This window comes from Eupeodes corollae, chromosome 1 (genome assembly GCF_945859685.1).
Source record: "Eupeodes corollae chromosome 1, idEupCoro1.1, whole genome shotgun sequence".
Classification (NCBI taxonomy): Eukaryota; Metazoa; Arthropoda; class Insecta; order Diptera; family Syrphidae; genus Eupeodes; species Eupeodes corollae.
In genome coordinates, this window is record NC_079147.1 from 246,322,703 (window position 1) to 246,342,357 (window position 19,655).

General features: G+C 33.2%; 1 protein-coding gene across 8 annotated transcripts in view; it reads right to left on the minus strand.

The window, feature by feature from the left end:
- The window catches only part of LOC129941922 (heterogeneous nuclear ribonucleoprotein L), a 537,346-nt gene that overhangs the window by 393,269 nt on the left and 124,422 nt on the right, over window positions 1–19,655 (minus strand). For all 8 annotated transcript variants that reach the window (XM_056050696.1, XM_056050694.1, XM_056050697.1 and 5 more), the window contains one exon: window positions 3,434–3,577. In XM_056050696.1, coding sequence (XP_055906671.1) covers window positions 3,434–3,577 — 144 coding nt within the window. The remainder of the gene's footprint in view (window positions 1–3,433; window positions 3,578–19,655) is intronic.

The window sequence follows — 19,655 nt, forward strand, 5'->3', positions numbered from 1 at the left end:
GCAGCTTATGACAGTGTAGACAGGAACAAACTATACCGTGCAATGTTGAGTTTTGGTATCCCTACCAAACTGATACTACTTAGCAGGATGACGCTGGAAAATGCTCGTTGCGCACAATATCTTCCATATGCAGATGATATCGACATTATGGGAAGAACCAAACGAGCAGTGACGGGTGCTTCCTCTAATACCGAGTCTGAGGCGAAGAAAATGGGTCTTGACATTAATGAAGTATTTACTGTCGTCAAATATTTACTGTGATCAAACGTAGAACTACCCTTGCTAATCGCTGTTTCTTTGGCATAAGCAAGCAGTTGAGGAATAAGGCCCTATCGCGAAGTACCAAAGAGACACTGTACAAAACTTTAACCATCCCAGTCTTCTTGTATGGTGCAGAAGCATGGCCCCTCTCCCAGGCGGATGAAGGATCTCTTGGTATCTTCGAGAGGAAGGTTCTGGGTACTATCTATGGTCCGGTTTGTGTCGACAGCCTAAGTAACATCTTGCGGAGAAGATTTAATCAGGATTTATACGAGCTGTACAGCGACTTGCCACTGGTCAAAAAACTGCGTGTTCAACGCTTAAGATGGATAGGGCGTGTCGAGTGAATGAACATCGAAGCTCCAGCCCGTAAGGTATTTAACGCCAAGCCTTAGGGAACAAGAAGCAGAGGCAGGCCTCATCTCCGGTGGAGTGATCAAGTTGAGGCCGACGCGTGAACTTGGTATTCGAAACTGGAAGCAGCAACCTAGAGATCGAGTAAGCTGGTGAAAGTTATAACTTAACGCCCAGGAACACAATGCGCTATAGTGCCATCTAAAGAAAAAAAGAAAGAGTAGATTATCTGTCGTTCCATAATTTTAAAAGCTAATACTTGCTTTTTAAAAGTGATTTCTTTTAATTCAATAAATTTCAAATGATTCTAATTTTATTAATTTTACTTGTATTTTTTTTCGGTAGAACTTAGCTCAGAGAAATAGAGATCCACTTCATCTTGAAGGAATGTTTTGTTTAAATGGCGTCACAATGTTCTGAAAATTCTTGAATGCTTTCATTGTATTTTTAATTCGAAGCCTTAAAATGTTACTCTCTCTTAAAGAATTGAGCAAAGGTTTCGTCAATTTAATAATAACTCAATCTTTAAGCAATGTGTAGTTCATGAAAGCATGAAAATCTAAAAAATGTCAGAACTTGACAATATTTGTTTTGAGGACGCGACTATCTTGATTCAAATTGGCTTACTTTTTCTTAAACAAAACAATTGAAAAATCTCAAATAATCAACTAAGCAGATATGCGAGAAGGTTCAGTTTTAGGGCCTGACCTTTTAACTTAATTTTAATTTTTTTCCAGTATCATAAGTTTATGTTTATAAAGGCTTGTCGTTGAGTTACTTACAGCATTGTAAAAGTTTTTGTACACATTTTTTGTAAAATTGTTGGTATCATGAAGTTTTGAATTTTACTGAGCAATAAATCGTCATTTCTGCATCTCATTCAACAATCAAAGTGATCAGAAAAACATTCTTTTAAAGAACTTTGAGGATTTGTGTTATGTATTTTCTTCCATCTCTGACAACTTTACTCGCACACAGGAATGGTTGAGAGTTGTAAGTCACTAGGCCCTGGTTCTTCAAGGACTGTTGCGCCACCTTATTTATTTTTTATTGACAAATTTGAAAAAGTTTCTGGAATACTGTTAACAATTCTTTTTTATCGACTATTCTCCAGTTTTTTCTTGAACTATAAGCTGTCAAATAAGTTTATTTAGGGTTGACAACCTTTACCAAATGGAAAAATCGGCATTTGCTTCTATTTCAGGGCACCCCTAGAAATAATTTACTATTTCAATATTTCGTTAACTACTATTTTCCATCTTGACATTTGCAAAGGCATACAATTACCCTTACCAATTTAACTATATTACAAATATAACAAGTTAAGGTCTTCTAAAACCTGCCTACATAAAGTCTCTATGTGTGTATACCTTCAAATAAATTCCAAATTAAACTTTAATTTGTTTAAAAAGGATCCCATATATAGATTTCAATATCTAAAACCATTTACCCTTTTATTCCCAGGTTTTTCAACCCTTTCAACCCCTAAAAAACAGCAAGTTAACCAATTTCATATATTTGTCTATTTATATTTTCATTTCGTTTTATAGAACTTTGAGTTTCAAAAACATCCCCTTTCGTCTAGTTCAAGTTTTTTTGTTGTTGTTTTGTATTGTATCAAAAAAAATAAATATTTTACAATCATAAGGTAAAGTTTTAAAGTTTATAAATTGCCTGGATGTATCTTTCCATATTTGAGGGAAAGTATCCCTTTTTTTAAATGTACATACATACATCGAAAACATATACATATGAAAACAAATACATAATGTATATTTTGCAATAAGAGGAAATATTATGCAAGTTTCACATGTCTGGGAAACCCTTCAAAATGCCAACGTATGTTTGTAGGTAAAACATAATCCGAAGTCAACCCTTAAGTTGCATCATTGCTCAATGAATGGCTGCTAGCTGGCCAGAGTCAGAAACAGAACCAGAACCAGAGCCACCATCATCCTATATTCTCATAAAATATATATAGAATATAGATTCTTGTGTCTAGGCTATAAGGGACCTTCTGACAAAGCCCGGCGCAACTAACCAACCTTGTGGTGCATTTTCATTTCATTTCATCTGTCTGTTGTCTCGACTTACTTTATCAAACCTCATCCACCTTCGTTGTTTCACCCCCACCGATACCCAATAGAATTCCCATTTCTAGGTCCTCGGCACATATCAAACTGGATATACGTTCAACTTTTGGTTTAAGTATAGATACATATATAAATGATGAGGAATAGAGGGTTGTTGGCTTTGGTATCAACGAAAGGCATACTTTACCTATAGCTTTTGGGATAAAGAAGATGCAGATATCAGAATAAGGATACCTATATCCTGTATATCCAGTATCGCATCAATATGTACACTGTATACTCCCATATGTACTTTTATTTGTTTATATCTTTTCTTATATATAAAAGAGTCTACATAACATACATCCTGCGACGAGGACGATCGCTAGACATATAAGTAAAATATATACGCAGATGACACAAAACCAAAAGCTATCTCGAGGCATTTTAATTAAAAACTACCACGATACGAACGATGATCTGAGAAAACGAATGTGTACCACATACTGGGCTCAGAAGAGGGCAGGCGGCGGGCGCGGTCGTCTGTAGATTCTTTTGCCATAATTTTCCAAACAAAATCCCTTTAGGAATAAACTTCTGCAATTTTTTTTATCTGTTTTTGTGTGTGGTTAGATACACGCATATTTCCAGGATATCACCCCCATTCTCATAGATACACTCATAGATATACAAACACTCAGACAAACTACGAGTATAAAAACAAAAATGCATAGATGTAAACTCACCACTGTAATTGGATAAAATGGATTTATTATGGTGAACAGCAGAATATGATTGGGCCTTGTGGTTTCGGGCCTCTTTCTTCGTAGGTCATCGTTTGACTTATTCAAAACGTTTTGTTGCTGTTGGCTTTGTTGCTGCTGTTGTGCCTGCAATTACAATAAAAAAATGAAAACAAGTTAGAAAAGTCGTAAATAAAACGGTTAGCATTTTAAGTATGGTAATTTTGCAATTAGTAAAAATCGATTGCAATGTATGGGATACACAATATCAGGACATAAAATGTGATAGGTATGAAATTATTTCGAAAAGCTTCTTAAACATTAGAAGGAAAGTAAAAAGAATACAAAAACAACTAAGGGATATTTACAGGAATTTCTGAACTTTGAGAGTAGGACTCAACTCAGAGAAGTATTCTCTCTAAGTAAGCTGGAGGTTATCTTACACTATACATCAATATCTTAAAAAATCTTTAATCAAAGCTCGGTAACTCAAGTCATTCACCATAACAAATGCACCGACTTCAATTTCGAATAAGTAAGGTCCAACCGCCAGCCTAAAAGTCAAGCATCACAGTAACACGAGCTATTCAATACCCATCTTTGAATTTTCAGGGCCTCAACTGCGTCAATTATGCTTTGAAACGAAGCCTTGAAAGTGGCCACATCAAAAAAGATGACTTTTCGATGTAAGCTCGTGTCATTTTAATGTATTTTAAGGACCCAAGAAGCCAAGTTACCAGGATCGACCAGATTGAGTTTTTCTGTCAACATAACTTTGAGGAAATCAAATATGAGGAATTCTTCCTCTTTCTCGGTTCCTACGCTCGTTGTCAATGATACTCCATTAGTTAGCCCTTTAAAAAAAGCTAATCTTTTTGATAGGCAGTTTGCCGCCAATTTAACGCTGCCAGTGAGTGTTATGACTCCGCCTGTACTTCAGCGAGTTAGTGATTCTATTAGACCAATCTTTTTTTCGTACTTATAATGTGGCACAAGTTCTTAAAGATCACAACATTCATACATCCGCTGGTCCGGATCGTATCCCCGCCATTGTTCTGAAGAGGTGTTCTTCAACGCTAAAAAAGCACTGTGTAAGCTTTTAAATCCGTCCTACTATTCAAGTCTCGTTCTGAGCGGATAGAAAACCGCATTTGTCTAGCCTATTCCCAAAACAGGCGAATCTTCCTTACCGTCTAATAACAGACTGATTGCACTCACGTCCCTTATTTCCAAGGTTATGAAAACGCTGATTAATAATAAGCTGAAGAAATATCTCGAAGATCGAAAGCTTCTTAATGACTAGCAATACGGCTTTCGTAGCAATAGATCCACTTGTGATCTCATGGTTCATCTCACCGAACAGTGGAACAAATCTTTACATAGTTTTGGAGAAAGTAAGATTATTGCACTAGATGTTTCAAAAGCATTTGATAGGGTTTGGCATCAGGCACTCTTACCGAAAATGCATGCTTTCGGTTTTCATGAATCCCTTCTTCATTGGATTAGTAAATACCTTTAGAATCGTTCAATACAATTTGTATTGATTCAAATCTGAAAACCACAAAATAAATGATGGTGTGCCTCAGTGCTCTGTTCTTTCTCCGACACTCTTTCTCAGTTTTACTAATGAACTCCTGCCTGCACCTTCTAATCCAATACATTGTTTTTTTGACGATAGTACTCTAAGCTTTTCATATTCGTTTTCAGATTCACATCCCTCTTTTTCGGATGTGGAACTGCAACAACAAAATATGATAAGCTCATTAAATTCCGACCTAAACAGCATTGTACAATGGCGAATAAAAAATCGCGTGTAATTTAATGCTTCGAAAACCCAATGCTGTCTTGTTTCGTTAAAGCGAAATATACCGCCCTTGCCATTATCCATAAATGGCACTTGCATCGAGGAAACTTAACATCTCGATATTCTCGGTATGTGTGTCATCAACCCCAACCACCTTTTGTGCCGCAAGATGTTTGGGTTTTATAAGGAATTGCAAGAATTTATTCTCCCGCTCTGATCTGGCTGTTATCTACAAGACTTATATACGTCCAAAGCTTGAGTAAAACTCCCATATCTGGGCTGCTGATTGATTGGTAATATTAAAATCATAAAATCATTTACGTCGCTTGAACATCGTCGAAATGTTTCTTGTCTCACCCTCTTTTACCATTTTTATAACGGTTTATGCTCTAGTGAAATAGTCAGTTGCATTCGTCCCTTTAAACAGTTCAACCGTAATACTCGCGCTTCTAGGAATGCTCATCAATATACCCTGGAGCCCAACTTCGGTCGCACTTTCAAGTACGAGATCAAGAGATTCGTTCTTTAGCCGTACTACACGAATTTGCAATGCTTTCCACACTCTGTCTTTAACAGCCATTGCAATATTTAGGAATTTAAAACCAATATGCACCGACACTTCCTTTCAACCCCTCTCTACCTTTCCTAGTGCTCACACTGTGGCTGCATAATAAGGGTAATATTATCCCCTTGAGTGTGCGCTTATTATAACAAAAAAAACTTTAAGAGCTGTGAAATTTCGGCTACAAATTAATGAGGAATCGAAAAACCCGAGGGACTTATCCACAATATGAGCCACAGCAGCAATATTTTCAGTTGTTCTTCTAAAAAAAACAGAACATATCGAATATTTAAGTTCTACTGTCGGATCTGCTCAAAGGAGTTGGGAACGCGATATTTTACTGCGGTAAAAAGTAGTTTAAAACACTCTTTAGCGTTGTTACTACATTTACAAAAAAAATCATTTCATAGTATCGTTCCGTGGCGACGTGAAACACGGACAAACACGCAAACAAACAAACAAACTAACTGATTTTCCTGATAGGTGAACAAAACAACAAAATACATTAAATGAAAAATAGATTTCAAAATCACACGCGTCCAGAAAAGCAGGAAATGTACTTTCTTATACATCAATATGTTGAAATTCCATTCATAAGAAATCATTCAATAAAAACTCGGGAGCTTAATTTATTCACAATTTAAAAATATTGCACCAAACAGTTAAATGATGATGATAAAGATACTTTTCAACAAACATTCTTGGGTTTTGCGAGCCCAAAATGCGACAACTCTGCTTCTAAAAGTAGCTTTGGGAGTTCAAATGGGCCTCATCACTAATGATGATTTTTCGATGTAAATTAGGATAATTTTAAAAGATTTTAAGGACCCATAACACCGAAGGTATAATGACGTTACTGATGATTAAATCGTTTTTATGTTAACTTAACTTTTAAAGACTTAAGTTCTAAGTTTAGTATATAAAATACGGATGATGTCGGGTCCAGATCGAAGAGGAATCGACAAGACCGAGGTTTTCATCGACACTATGATCTTTAGTGCAGGACACAAGATTAAAAACAGCTCACATTTTTCCAATAATCTAACTTCTCACTTAAAATGCTAGCTTTTACACGCTTTTATCAGTTTTGAACATATTTTCGAGCATTAATGGTGAAAGATTCAAAAGCAGGAAGCACCTAATGATTCTTATTCATATTCTAAAAAAAGAATATATCGAACATCTAAGTTTATTTTTCTGATGTAAAAAGTAACTTAAAACACTCTCCACCCTTGTAACTTACTCCCCACAAAAAATCATGTCATAATATTGCACCGCTGCGACGTGAAACACGGACAAACACGCAAACAAACAAACGAACAGTTTTTTTACTATTTGATTTTTTCGAAATCTTCACTTGATACTCATTTGTACACGTACTTTTCTCTCTTTCCAAATGAAGGAAATGAATAAAAGGTTTTCCGGGTTAGCAATTATTATTAAAATCAAAATCATCTAAATTAATATTTTGAATTTCCCCAATTTATTTCCTTAAATATTTTTCAATTATTTCAAGAAATTATAGAAACTAATCTAATATCTTTCTCTAAATTACTTTCAGTAATAATAATTTATTCTGAGCTTTGAAACATCTTTTTGCACAAGAACAAAACAGAGAACCCCCACCCCCCAAAAAAATATTCCAATTAAACAAAAATTCAAAATCCCAGACCACCTAGAGGAAGGTACTTTGAGAATACATATTTTGTTATCTTACAATTGACCTACCTACTTTCTATAAACCCTAGTAATAATATTTCAAATTACCCCTATCTTACTTGCAAATGAATGTCCCAGAAGTATGAAAACAGAAAAACAAAACACCACCACACCGCCATCAAATTGTGGGCGATGAAAGCCAAAACAAGCGGAAGATTCTGTAGGAAGTTATCTCTTTTAATGTGAAATAATTGTTAATTACTAGACCCTGAAAAAGAACAGAAAAGAAAGACCTTCTATACCTTCGTTCCTACTTCTTTATACAAAGATACCAATACTTTACCTTACTGAATGGAATACCTAATACCTTCCCACAAAATGTCTTTGTAGAAATATTCATTTATTATAAAAGGTACCTTTTTCTCTTCAGGCTTGCTTATGGCTAACTCTTGAAGACTGGGGCTAGTTTTTGCCACCTCACCGCCGCCACCGACGTAATGGTGTGGAGGTGTTTTTGGTGGTATGTATATTTTTACCTCTGCGGATTTTACTACGCAATTTATGGTGACACCTTTTAAAATTACCTTAACCTTACCACAAGTCAGCTGAAAAATAAGGTCTTTCAATTTTATAAGTCTACAATTTTATGGCGGCATGAGTTCTTCTTCTTCGAGAGAGCACCCATAGTAAGACCTTTTGGGTGATGAGGAAGAGAAACTTTATTGTTGGAGTTATCTCTGTTGTAATTTTTGGCCAAACTGACTGCCGCTGCTGGGCTCCATATTTCCTCTAACTGAAGGTGCTCAGTACTACTACGGTGATGGTAGATAGGTTTGAACAATTAACTATTTATACATGAAAATGAAAATCCGACTTGTTATGCCATTAAGTCACCCAAAAATTATTCTATTGCTCTGAAGTTTTAACCCTAGCAAGCATTTTGCATAGACAGATGTTATGAAGAAGATGATAATGGCGACTTTGGTGGCCTGTGTCGTGCTCGTGCTTAGTCTTCTGGAACCTATTTTATGTCATTTTCTAATTTTGAAACTAGAAGTAGGTATGTTTTGTAAATAATTGTAATAAATTGTGCTAATTTAAATCTTCAACAATAATTTGAATAAAAAGTTTAAAATTGTTTTTGGGATTACTTTTACTTTTAGGAATAGTTTGACTTATAATAGCTGTGGTTTGAAGCTTATTTGTAAGGATCTGAGACTTAAAAGAAGAATATAGGATCAATCACGAGATTGGCCATTGTAAGGCCAATATTCACATACGTATGTTCGGTATGGTGTGCACTCGTTGGAAAAGGGCTACTTTTGGTCATAGAAATATACAACACATTATCGACACTCGACAGTGACCTAGAATCTCTTACAGTCTATTTAAAGCCTTACAGACCTTACAGAAATTCTTACTAGAGAAGAATGGATGGAAAACAGGATCATAATAAAAAAAATTATCCGTCGATTTTTACGGACGAGTCCAAAACGGAGGATTATGGAAAGATCAAGAAAGATCCCGATTATGGTCTGGAATCTTTTCATGCGATCCTTCCCTAGAAAGATCAACAAAGCTCCCAAATTACTACTATGTCATTTAAGCAAAGGAACTCGCAGTTTCTGAAACAGACCTCTATTTCCGCAATTCGGTAAATAAAAACACTGTCACAAAGTCAAAACTGGTAAAACGGTCTCAAAGTCAATTCGGTTCCTCTTTGTTGGGTCCCAGTGAACTGTGAAATCGAGAGAAATGAAAGAGCAGACAAATTCGAGAAGAACGGATCAATGATACATCCGAACCATATTATTGCTATGATTTATAAGCCAATAGCTTAAGCAGACTGATCCACCAAAATTTTCTTGAAACCGAAAAAACAAAAAACTGTTGGGCGGCTAATGCGACTGGAGGTTTTTGAGGAGTATATGACCTTTTTAAAAAATAAATCCTTCAAAACTTTCCTGTGTCTTAACAAATCCTTACCACTTCCGGGGAAGCACAATGGATCCGCTGTGATGCGAATGAAAAGTTTTTCAGTCAACCGTTGCATGACTCCAACAAAAATAACTTCTGATTGCATGTTTTAAAACAATTGGTGAAGACTTAAGTCTTCATTCGTGTACCGCAAGCGTCCATTTTCTAAGCAAAAGAGATTCTCTTCATAAGCAAAAGTTTAATCAAACTGTCTATTGGCACACAACAGCCTTTTTTAATTGGAACATCTTAAAGGCTCTTTTCTGACAATGACCGGGAGAGGCAGAGCGTGGTTAAGCATTCCACATTCACGTAGTACGGCTAAAGAACGAATCCTCTTTACGCTCGAAGTTTGACTTGTGGGTATACTGATGAACATTCCTGGAGGCGCGAGTATTAAGGTTGAATTGCTTGAAGAGAGGAATACAAATTGCTAATTCTCTAGAGCCTAATCTGATAAACAAAAACTGTAAGAAAGTTTGAGACAAAAAGCTTTACGACGAGTGACGGTGTTTAAGCAACGTAAATGATATAATTTTGATATCAATATGAAAGCTTTACGTCAATACTGTCCAAGAGACATTAAAATGCAGCAGCGTAAGCTCAGAAATGGGAATTATATTCAAGCTTTGGACGTTTATAAGTCTTATTGAGAAGGAAAAACTCCTAGTATCGCCCTATAAACCCTAAACTCCATGTGGCATATGTGATCCTTCCAAAAGCGCCGGATGCAAGTGCCCGCTCAGGGACAGAGGTCCAAAACTATGTTTTAGCAAGTTTTCGGAGCATCTTCTCGATTTTTGATTCATCATTTACAATGCTGTAAGATGTAATAAGTTTTTCGTACATTAGAGCTTTAAACAAAGAGGATTATTAATAAAAATGAGAAAGAGTGCCAGAGACAAAACAGAGCCTTGTGGCACACCATCACTTATTTTATGTTTCTCAGATTTTAAACCCATCCAATACTGCTTCAACCTTCCGAAAGGTAATTTTTAATTAAATGAAGAAGAGATTCGTCAAAACTGAAGACACACTCATTTCTAATTACTAAAACAAATGAGAAAGAGTGTCATAGACAAAACAGAGCCCTGGGGCACTCCATCACTAATTTTATGTTTCTCAGACTTTGAACCCATCCAATACTACTTGAACGGTCCGAAAGGTAATTTTTAGTTAAACGGAGAGGGGATTCGTCAAAACTGAAGACACACTCATTTCTAATCAACAATAAAAATAAGAATGAGTGTCAGAGACAAAACAGAGCCCTGTGGTACACCATCATTTTTTTATGTTTTTTAGACTTTGAACCCATCCATTACTACTTAAATGGTCCGAAAGGTAATTTTAAACTAAACGAAAAAGAGATTCGCCCAAACTGAAGACATACTCATTTGTAGTCATCAATAAAAATGAGAAAGGGTATCATAGACAAAACAGAGCCCTGTGGCACACCATCACTTATTTTATGTTTCTCAGACTTTGAACCCATCCAATACTGCTTCAACGGTCCGAAAGATAATTTTTAGTTCAATGAAGAAGAGATTCGTCAAAACTCAAGACACACTCATTTATAATCATCAATAAAAATGAGAAAAAGTTCCAGAGATAAAACAGAGCCCTGTGGCACACCATAATTTATTTTATGTTTCTCAGAATTTGAACCCATCCAATACTACTTGAACGGTCCGAAAGGTAATTTTTAAACAAACGAAGAAGGGATTTGTCAAAACCAAAGACACACTCATTTCTAATCAACAATAAAAATGAGAAAGAGTGTCAAAGACTAAACAGAGCCCTGTGGCACACCATCTGAATTTATTTGGAGACTTCGTTAAGTTTAGGAATTATAATTGAAACGTTCGGCCTTTTTTCAATAAATGAGGATACCAAGCGAAAACTTTAAAGTCTTATTGTTAAAAAGCTATTATTTTTCTAATTTCATTGTTTATCAACCGGAGATTGAAATACGGAAAAAGTTTCGAGTACTTAAACAAATGTCTCGAAATGTTGCAACTTCAACCAATCTCTCCAATTGTAAGATCTTTGAAAATTACATTGATTTAAAATTCTTTCTGAAAACATTTTTGATGAGGTAAATAAACTATCAAAAAGGCTTTTAGATAGAACGGCTTCAGTAAATTACCCAGGAATCTCATTTTTCATGGGTTTCTTTGTCTAAAAATTCTATTTTGAAAAATTTACGACTTCTCTTAATTGACCCTCTTTCTATAAAAGATGAAACAAAAATGATCAAAAACTATTTAAGCCCCTTCAAATAAAGTTACAAAAGATCTATAGGTACAAATATTTATTCAATCCCTTATAATCCTTCTTGATGATTAGAAAATGAGGATGAAGATGATGATAATGATGGTAATGGTAAATGTCTTGAGTATTAACGCAATAATTCTAGAATCTCATTAAAATTCCTTTAATCTGTGCCAAACCTTTGCGATTAAACAAAAATCAGCATCATTAACGCTTTTTGTTTGTCGGATTTTTTCTCTATATAGAATTTCAATTATGGTTCACCTTAATCCTAGTATTCTGTCGATGTCTGATGCCAAAGCCCAACGTCTTACCTACCTACTTAAAGCCTACATATCTTATAGAAGAGAAGGTACATCATCGTATAACAAAAACAGCCTTGTGTTGTTGTTCGAGAGCTCATATTATATTCAATCAAAATTCTTCAAAAACAATTCGCCGCCTTTGTCAGTTGTTGCATCTCCTGCCGTTTCCGCAGAAGCATGCAGCATCAACCCCTTTTCACTGCAGCAGCAAAAACATGTCCGACTGTCGAAATAATTGGACTTCTCGGTGACAGCTTAATTCTTGTTTTGTTTTTAATTTCTTTTCGGCCTTAGGCTGGGATATATATTTATTATGTACATAAAACGCTAGCGCCTGTTTTTTCGAGAATAAAATTGAAAAAACAAGAACAAAAAAAGAGAGAGTTCAGAAACTCAAAAAGTGACAAATGATGCGACAAAGTGTCATGCAGCTAGCGGCTAGCGGCGCAACGCGCGCTGCATGGTACAAACGCGGTATAGCAAAAAAAAAAAATAAATATTTGAAAACACGAACCGCTTGAGACTTATTTATCATCATAACACAGCCGAGCCGCTGCGCGCCGGCCGCAAGTGCTAATTTTCTGAATGGAACTCAAAATTACCCGATAATTAATAAATTAAGTCAACTAATGAAGTGTACGTTAAAAACGCTAGGCATAATTTCTCGAGAAATAAAAAATAATAATTGCAGGCGCAAGAAAATGTCGAGAGTTCTAAATACCGAGGAGGTGAGCAACCAAATCGGTTTAGGATTTCTTGGCACTTTTTTTGTTTTACGGTAACTTTGGCAGAGATTAATTAAAAATATAAAAATCATTATTTCCAACCCCAAAAATTTTGTTGTTTTCAATCCATTGTGTCGACGCCGCTGGGTTGTCCCGCAGAGTCTAGTGTTTTATTCTCGAGAAATTGTTCAACACGAGTTGCAATTAAAATTACTTTTGTTCTGTGATGATGAGTTTTGTTTTTGTGGTGTGTTCTTGGGGCGAGAATTGGGAATTTTTTTTTTAATTTTTAATATCGAGGGGACTATATGAGGACGGTACGATGGTGATGGCTTTATGTTTTGTTGCACATTTTTTGGCTATTAAATGATGGATGTGCATTGTGCTTATTGTGCAATTCACAATGGGAATGGTGACAGTGGCTTGTTTTCGAATATTGGTCTTGTGACACCGATGATGGACATGTTGCGGCGGTAATTAGCCTGAGAACATAATTATAAAACTGTCATTGGGAGGTGTGAAGGTGAAACGAATCGATTTTGCTAGGTTTATATAGTTTATAACAACAATAAGGATGACAGTTGGTCCATATTTACATTAGGCATCATGGTCTATTTGAAACATGCTCTGGTGATGGGTTAATGATGTAATGAAGAAATTACTAATCACGTTACGAATTGTGATTTTCACAAATATGGGGGATCATATTGAGATTTTACTTATAGTGACACTTTTGGTCAATTTATTTTTGGAACTACGACATCAGAACTGTCAGAATTTTGAAAAGTTGTTAAATACATTTTTGTGTCGGGTGTCATGTTCTGTAGGGTAAGGGACCTGGGCAGGAGAGTGACCATATAAGAAAGATAATAACCAATAATATCGAGTTGAAAAATAAAACTTTTGAGAAGATTCACCAAGGCAATTGATTTCATGATGGAAACCTTTACAACATCGTTTAAAGTTCATTTTACCATACATTTCCGAAATTTGTATTCAAACTGTTTCACATTTTTAACTTCTCATTAAAAGTTTTAAAGATATGTCAATGCGTTCGTGTTAACATTTTGTAAAGCTTAGAAATACCGACGGTCAGGCACGAATTTTGTCTTGTGTTTTTCATGAGAAGGACTTTATTCGTCCAAAACTTAAATATAATTAGCATATTTGGGCGGGTGCCCCTAAAACAAGTATTAGTCTTTTGAACAGAATCAAAAAAAGATCTTTGAAAATGATAAAAATGATAGCTGAAGAACTACAGCTTAAATATTTATATCACTAGAACACCGCCGCAATGTTTGTTGACTTTCGTTGTCTTACCAATATTTGTACAAACAATGTTCTGTAGAATAAGTCAGTTCTATTCTCAAAATTTTTACTGAAAGTTGACAACAATATTTTTTAAAAGATAAAAGTAATTTGAATCCAATATCTCTAAATTTTGAAAAGACATTTGAGTCAAAAATTAATTTTTAAAAACTTTTATTTATTTTTTTACTTAGGTTTTTATTTTTTGTAAAAAAAACTGTCAATTCAATTTTTTTTAATGTTCCGAATGTTGAAAACAATATTTTCTTATAAATTAAAATTAGTTGAAAGCCATAATCTCAAATTTTTGAAAAGGTATTTGAGTCAAAAATCAATTTTTACAAACTTTTGTTAAATTTTCTTTTAAGTTTTTATTTTTTTGTAAAAAAACTTTCGATAAGATTTTTCTCAAAATTTTACTGAATGTTGACAACAATATTTTATGAAAGATAAAAGTAATTTGAATTCAATATCTTAAAGTTTTGAAAAGACATTTGAGTCGAAAATTAATTTTTAAAAACTTTTATTCATTTTTTTACTTAGGTTTTTATTTTTTGTAAAAAAAACTGTCAATTCAATTTTTTTTAATGTTCCGAATGTTGAAAACAATATTTTCTTATAAATTAAAATTAGTTGAAAGCCATAATCTCAAATTTTTGAAAAGGTATTTGAGTCAAAAATCAATTTTTACAAACTTTTGTTAAATTTTCTTTTAAGTTTTTATTTTTTTGTAAAAAAACTTTCGATAAGATTTTTCTCAAAATTTTACTGAATGTTGACAACAATATTTTATGAAAGATAAAAGTAATTTGAATTCAATATCTTAAAGTTTTGAAAAGACATTTGAGTCGAAAATTAATTTTTAAAAACTTTTATTCATTTTTTTACTTAGGTTTTTATTTTTTGTAAAAAAAACTGTCAATTCAATTTTTTTTTAATGTTCCGAATGTTGAAAACAATATTTTCTTATAAATTAAAATTAGTTGGAAGCCATAATCTCAAATTTTTGAAAAGGTATTTGAGTCAAAAATCAATTTTTGCAAACTTTTGTTAAATTTTCTTTTAAGTTTTTATTTTTTTGTAAAAAAAACTTTCGATAAGATTTTTCTCAAAATTTTACTGAATGTTGACAACAATATTTTTTGAAAGATAAAAATCATTTGAATCCAATATCTTACAGTTTTGAAAAGATATTTGAGTCGAAAATCATTTTTTAAAAACTTTTATCCATTTTTTTGTTTAGGTTTTTGTTTTTTTGTAAAAAAAAAATGTCTATTCGATTTTTTTCAAAATTTTACCAGATGTTAAAAACGTTTTTTTCGTTGAACAAGTGTTTTGGATATGAAATCAACGTTTAATCGTAAATTTTCGAGGTGAACATTTTTTTTTCAGTTTTTTCGATTTATAAAACAAGCAATTCAATTTTTTTTCAAAAAAATATCACGTTAAAATATATAATATAAAATTTAATTCAAGTCTCTAGCTTTATTGGTTCGTAAGATATTGAACGTTAACCAAAATTTGCACCTGTTTTTCAAACTGCTATGATAAAAAAAAAACCGCCCACGCAATTTTCTTGAGAGCCTTTTCTGCATCTTTCTATATTATTATCTGTATAACAACCTTTTTTTTAAAGTCGATATCTTTTCTGGTTCTTGAGCTGTGAACGACAAAAAAAAAACGTCGATAAGGTGCGTACACACGCACGCACAGACATATCTCTAAAAATCTTTTATTTCGACTCTAAAGACCTTGAAACGTCGAGAAATGTCAAAATTTTCATACATTCAAATATGAACAATACTAAATATTTTGCATGAACGTTAAGCCAATAATCAAATTTTAAACATATCTTGAATACTTCTACAAAAACACCATATAAACCAAGGCAGGCCTTCAGATTGAGGTATACGCCCTACTCAGCCAATGCAATGATTTATCAACAGAAGTTACCTATCTCACCCAAAGACTGCAACCGCTTCAAGAAGTGATAAATCATTTTGAAAAAACCAATGCAACTTATGGAATCGGTAAAATGAGCCCAAAACCAAAATAATCAACATTCGGAGGAAAAAATTGGGATATTGAACAAATTGAAAAATTAAAAAGTCTTCTATCGTTTCGTGAACATGAAGCTGTTGATCGTTTAGCAGCAATAAAACAAAATCAACAACAAATTGAGAATTCAACTGGTAAACTGGAACGTTTAAAGATGCTCGAACCAATGGTTGAGGATTTGCAGGGTTTACAGGATTAGGACACAGTTTTAAGTGGTTAAATGCGAAAACACAAAATCAATTCCTTCAAAACATGGTCATTTTGAGGATTAAATTTGATTGTTGTTTATCCATTTTGCGAGAGTCAATTCTATCAATTGATGGTTGATAAATATTAAAGTTTAACATTAAACAATCAAAATTATCAGAGTATCATAATTCAGACTGTTCTACACTTTGGAATAATAAATAAATTAATTTTTAAGCCAAATTTCAATATTGATCAATGTAATAGTTAACACTCCCCAATGTAGTTGAATATTTTTTGAAATTTTCTTACTACTTGGGTTAAACTTTTCGGTGCAGCAAGTTATGCCCCTCTTAATAGTCCCCTATCATCTTCTAATAATATTCCATAGGTTTCGAACTTGTTTATCAAGCGTTCCAAAAACTCTTTGCCTCACAGCCCTATTACGGTTGTCGTTGTCAATTATCAATACGCTAGTTGACATTTTTCAATGAAATTGATGAATTCGTATTATCGTTGTCAGCAATCAAAATTTTTGATAAACTGCGAACGCTCTTCAGAAATTAGATCTATTGTGAATGATTCAAATTGACAGTCTTGGTATTATGGTTGTCAAAATATTTGTCAATTATCAAATTTTCAGTCAATCACAAATTCCTTGTTGATAAAATATTTTCCGGATCGCGAAAGCAAAAAGCATGTCTACTATTGAACTATTTTTCGGTGAAAATGAAATTAAAGAAGAAAATACTTGGAGCAAGCAAAGATTCGATTCGATTCCGATGGATTTGGCTGAACATATGTATGTAGATAAAAGATCTTTTTTAGTTACATTACAAAATCTAATTTGGCTCACTTTTAGATTCATTCAAAACTTTAGACTTTCGAAAGAAGCCTTCCTTAATGTATTTTTAGATATCAACGACAAGTTAAAACCAACGAAAAGACAACAATCCATCCCAAACATACTAAAATTTGCAGTAAATAGGCACTATTCACAATAGATTTTTGATCTTTGTTTACAATGGATCAAAAAATGATCAACTCGCGTACATAATACCAATTTATCAATTAATTGACAAAATGTTTCAATTGTCAATTAATTGATCTTTGACAACCGTAATAAGGCAGTCAATCTTTTATGCTTCCTTTATTTCGGCTGTCGTTCTTAAATTTAATCTGCGTATTCAAGAAGGGGGCCAACAAAAATGATATATATAGCGAGAGTAACAAATGGATGCTGAAATGCTTTAAACCAACGTTAAACAAATTGTAACATAGAGTTGGCTTCACTAAACATCGAATTATTATGCTCCTTGAAATGGAGAATTTAAAAGTACTCTAAGATCTTCAAAGCTTTAAACGGGATGAATTGAGTGCTGAGATATTGTACAATCAATCGAACTAGGAGTAAGTTTTTTTGAGAAAGTGATTGCCTGACATTTATTTGCGTTAAGGTTAAACCCATTCTTTTTGTATAAAATAACAGAACTGTTAATATCCTCTTAAAATTGTTATCAAGCTTGTTGTTTTTACGCTTTTGGGGATTTTCATATCATCATTGATAGCTGAAATAAAGAGTAGAGGTTCTAAATGACTACCTTGGGGAACTCTTGATTTGACAATGAAAGTGTTGCAGAAAAATTTCTGAATTTAATTTGATGAGACCTATTTTGATGATAGGAAGTCCATGTGATAAGCTAAGGATTCTTAACTTCTTAACATTTAAACTATCAAACATAACTTGTTGATAAGAAACAGAAAAGCCACAGTTTAGATATTGATCTGTTATTACTAATATCAGACTTGTTACCCTTTCAAAAGACTAGCGTAATTAATGTCTCTTCCTTATGGTTGGGAATTTAGCAGAGTTTGATTGAACTACTGCCTAAAAAACTAAATAAGAGTTGTCGATTTAAAGAACTGTTACTACAGCTTACTTGCTGTAAGTCCGTATAGATAAAATGGTTTAATAAATGAAGCTTCTGAGACGAATTCAATGGTGCTTCTATGTAAGACTTGGAGGTTAAAGCCGCCTACAAGAAGAATATTACTATTCAACAAAAGGTAAAACCAAGCTTTTGGAGAAATGTAGACGTTGAAAACAATTAAATCTTTTGACTGCAGCGATATTCAAACACAAATATTTTCAATTGTCAGGTTAAAGGGAATGATATGGAAATTGTACGGAAATCATTGTTTCTAATGGCTGTTAAAGACTCCATCACCAACTGAATTCGATTTATCCACGTGACTGTTTTTCCTGAAAATTAAGAACTTTTGATCGAAAAAGTCTCACGTATAAGATAATGGCGTTCAACCAAATTTCAGTGAAAGCGAATATATCGTATGAAAAATCCCGTTAGTTAATAAAATATTGCTTATTTTGCGAAGCTCTCTTATGTTTTGGAAGAAGAAAGAGAATCTAAAAAGTGTTGTTTACGACATTTACGACAATTATTTCCATATTTAGTTTTATATTTATTTTCAACGCTTATACTTCACAGTCCAATTATTGTATCAGTTTTTTCACTCAATCAGAAAATGTATCTCTTTAAATTAAAGTTTTTAAATTCAAAATTAAAATTATAGTTTTTATTTTTTTTATTTATTTGGGATATAAATTTCTACTCAAGTTGGACAAACAATTCCTACAAAAATTTCCTCCTACGAATATGTGGTCCTATATAATTTATCGATACAATATAAAATGTAAATTTATTTTGATTAATTTCCTGGAATTTTGTATCCCAAAAACCTTTTTCGACGCACTCAATCAAAGTTGCAATGAAAATTCCTATTCATTTCTCGAAGGAATATATGGAAATAAAAAACAACAACAAAAACTTTAAAAAAAAGATAACAAACATGGTTGTTTCCTCAATTTTACTATTTCTTTATTTTTCTTGTTTTTTATTTTATAAGGAAAAAAGATTTTTCATTTCCTTTAAGGTTTCCTGTTTATCTCCGCTCGCAGTTCATGTTTTTCCTTTTTCTTTAAAGCAAAATGCTTGACATTTTGTTTTAAGAAAATATTAAGCAAAGTAATGTATAGGAATTCACAAAACATAATATAACAGTAGAAGTCGTAAGTTGTTGATGTTAAAAGCTAAGAAATTATAAAAAAATTCTTAAAAATAATAATTGTAGGATTGTTTCACTTCCCATTAAAGATATTAATTATGTTTTTTGAGAAACGATAATATTTTTATTCATTTGAACAGCCGTTTTGTATATGTTTAATAAATAAGTGGTTTCACGTTAGTAGCGCTGGAATCTGACACCTGTCAAATTCAGATGTCATTAGAAGTATCTTAATATTTAAAATGTTTGGCTTTTTACGATATCGGATCGCTTTGAATAATGGAAA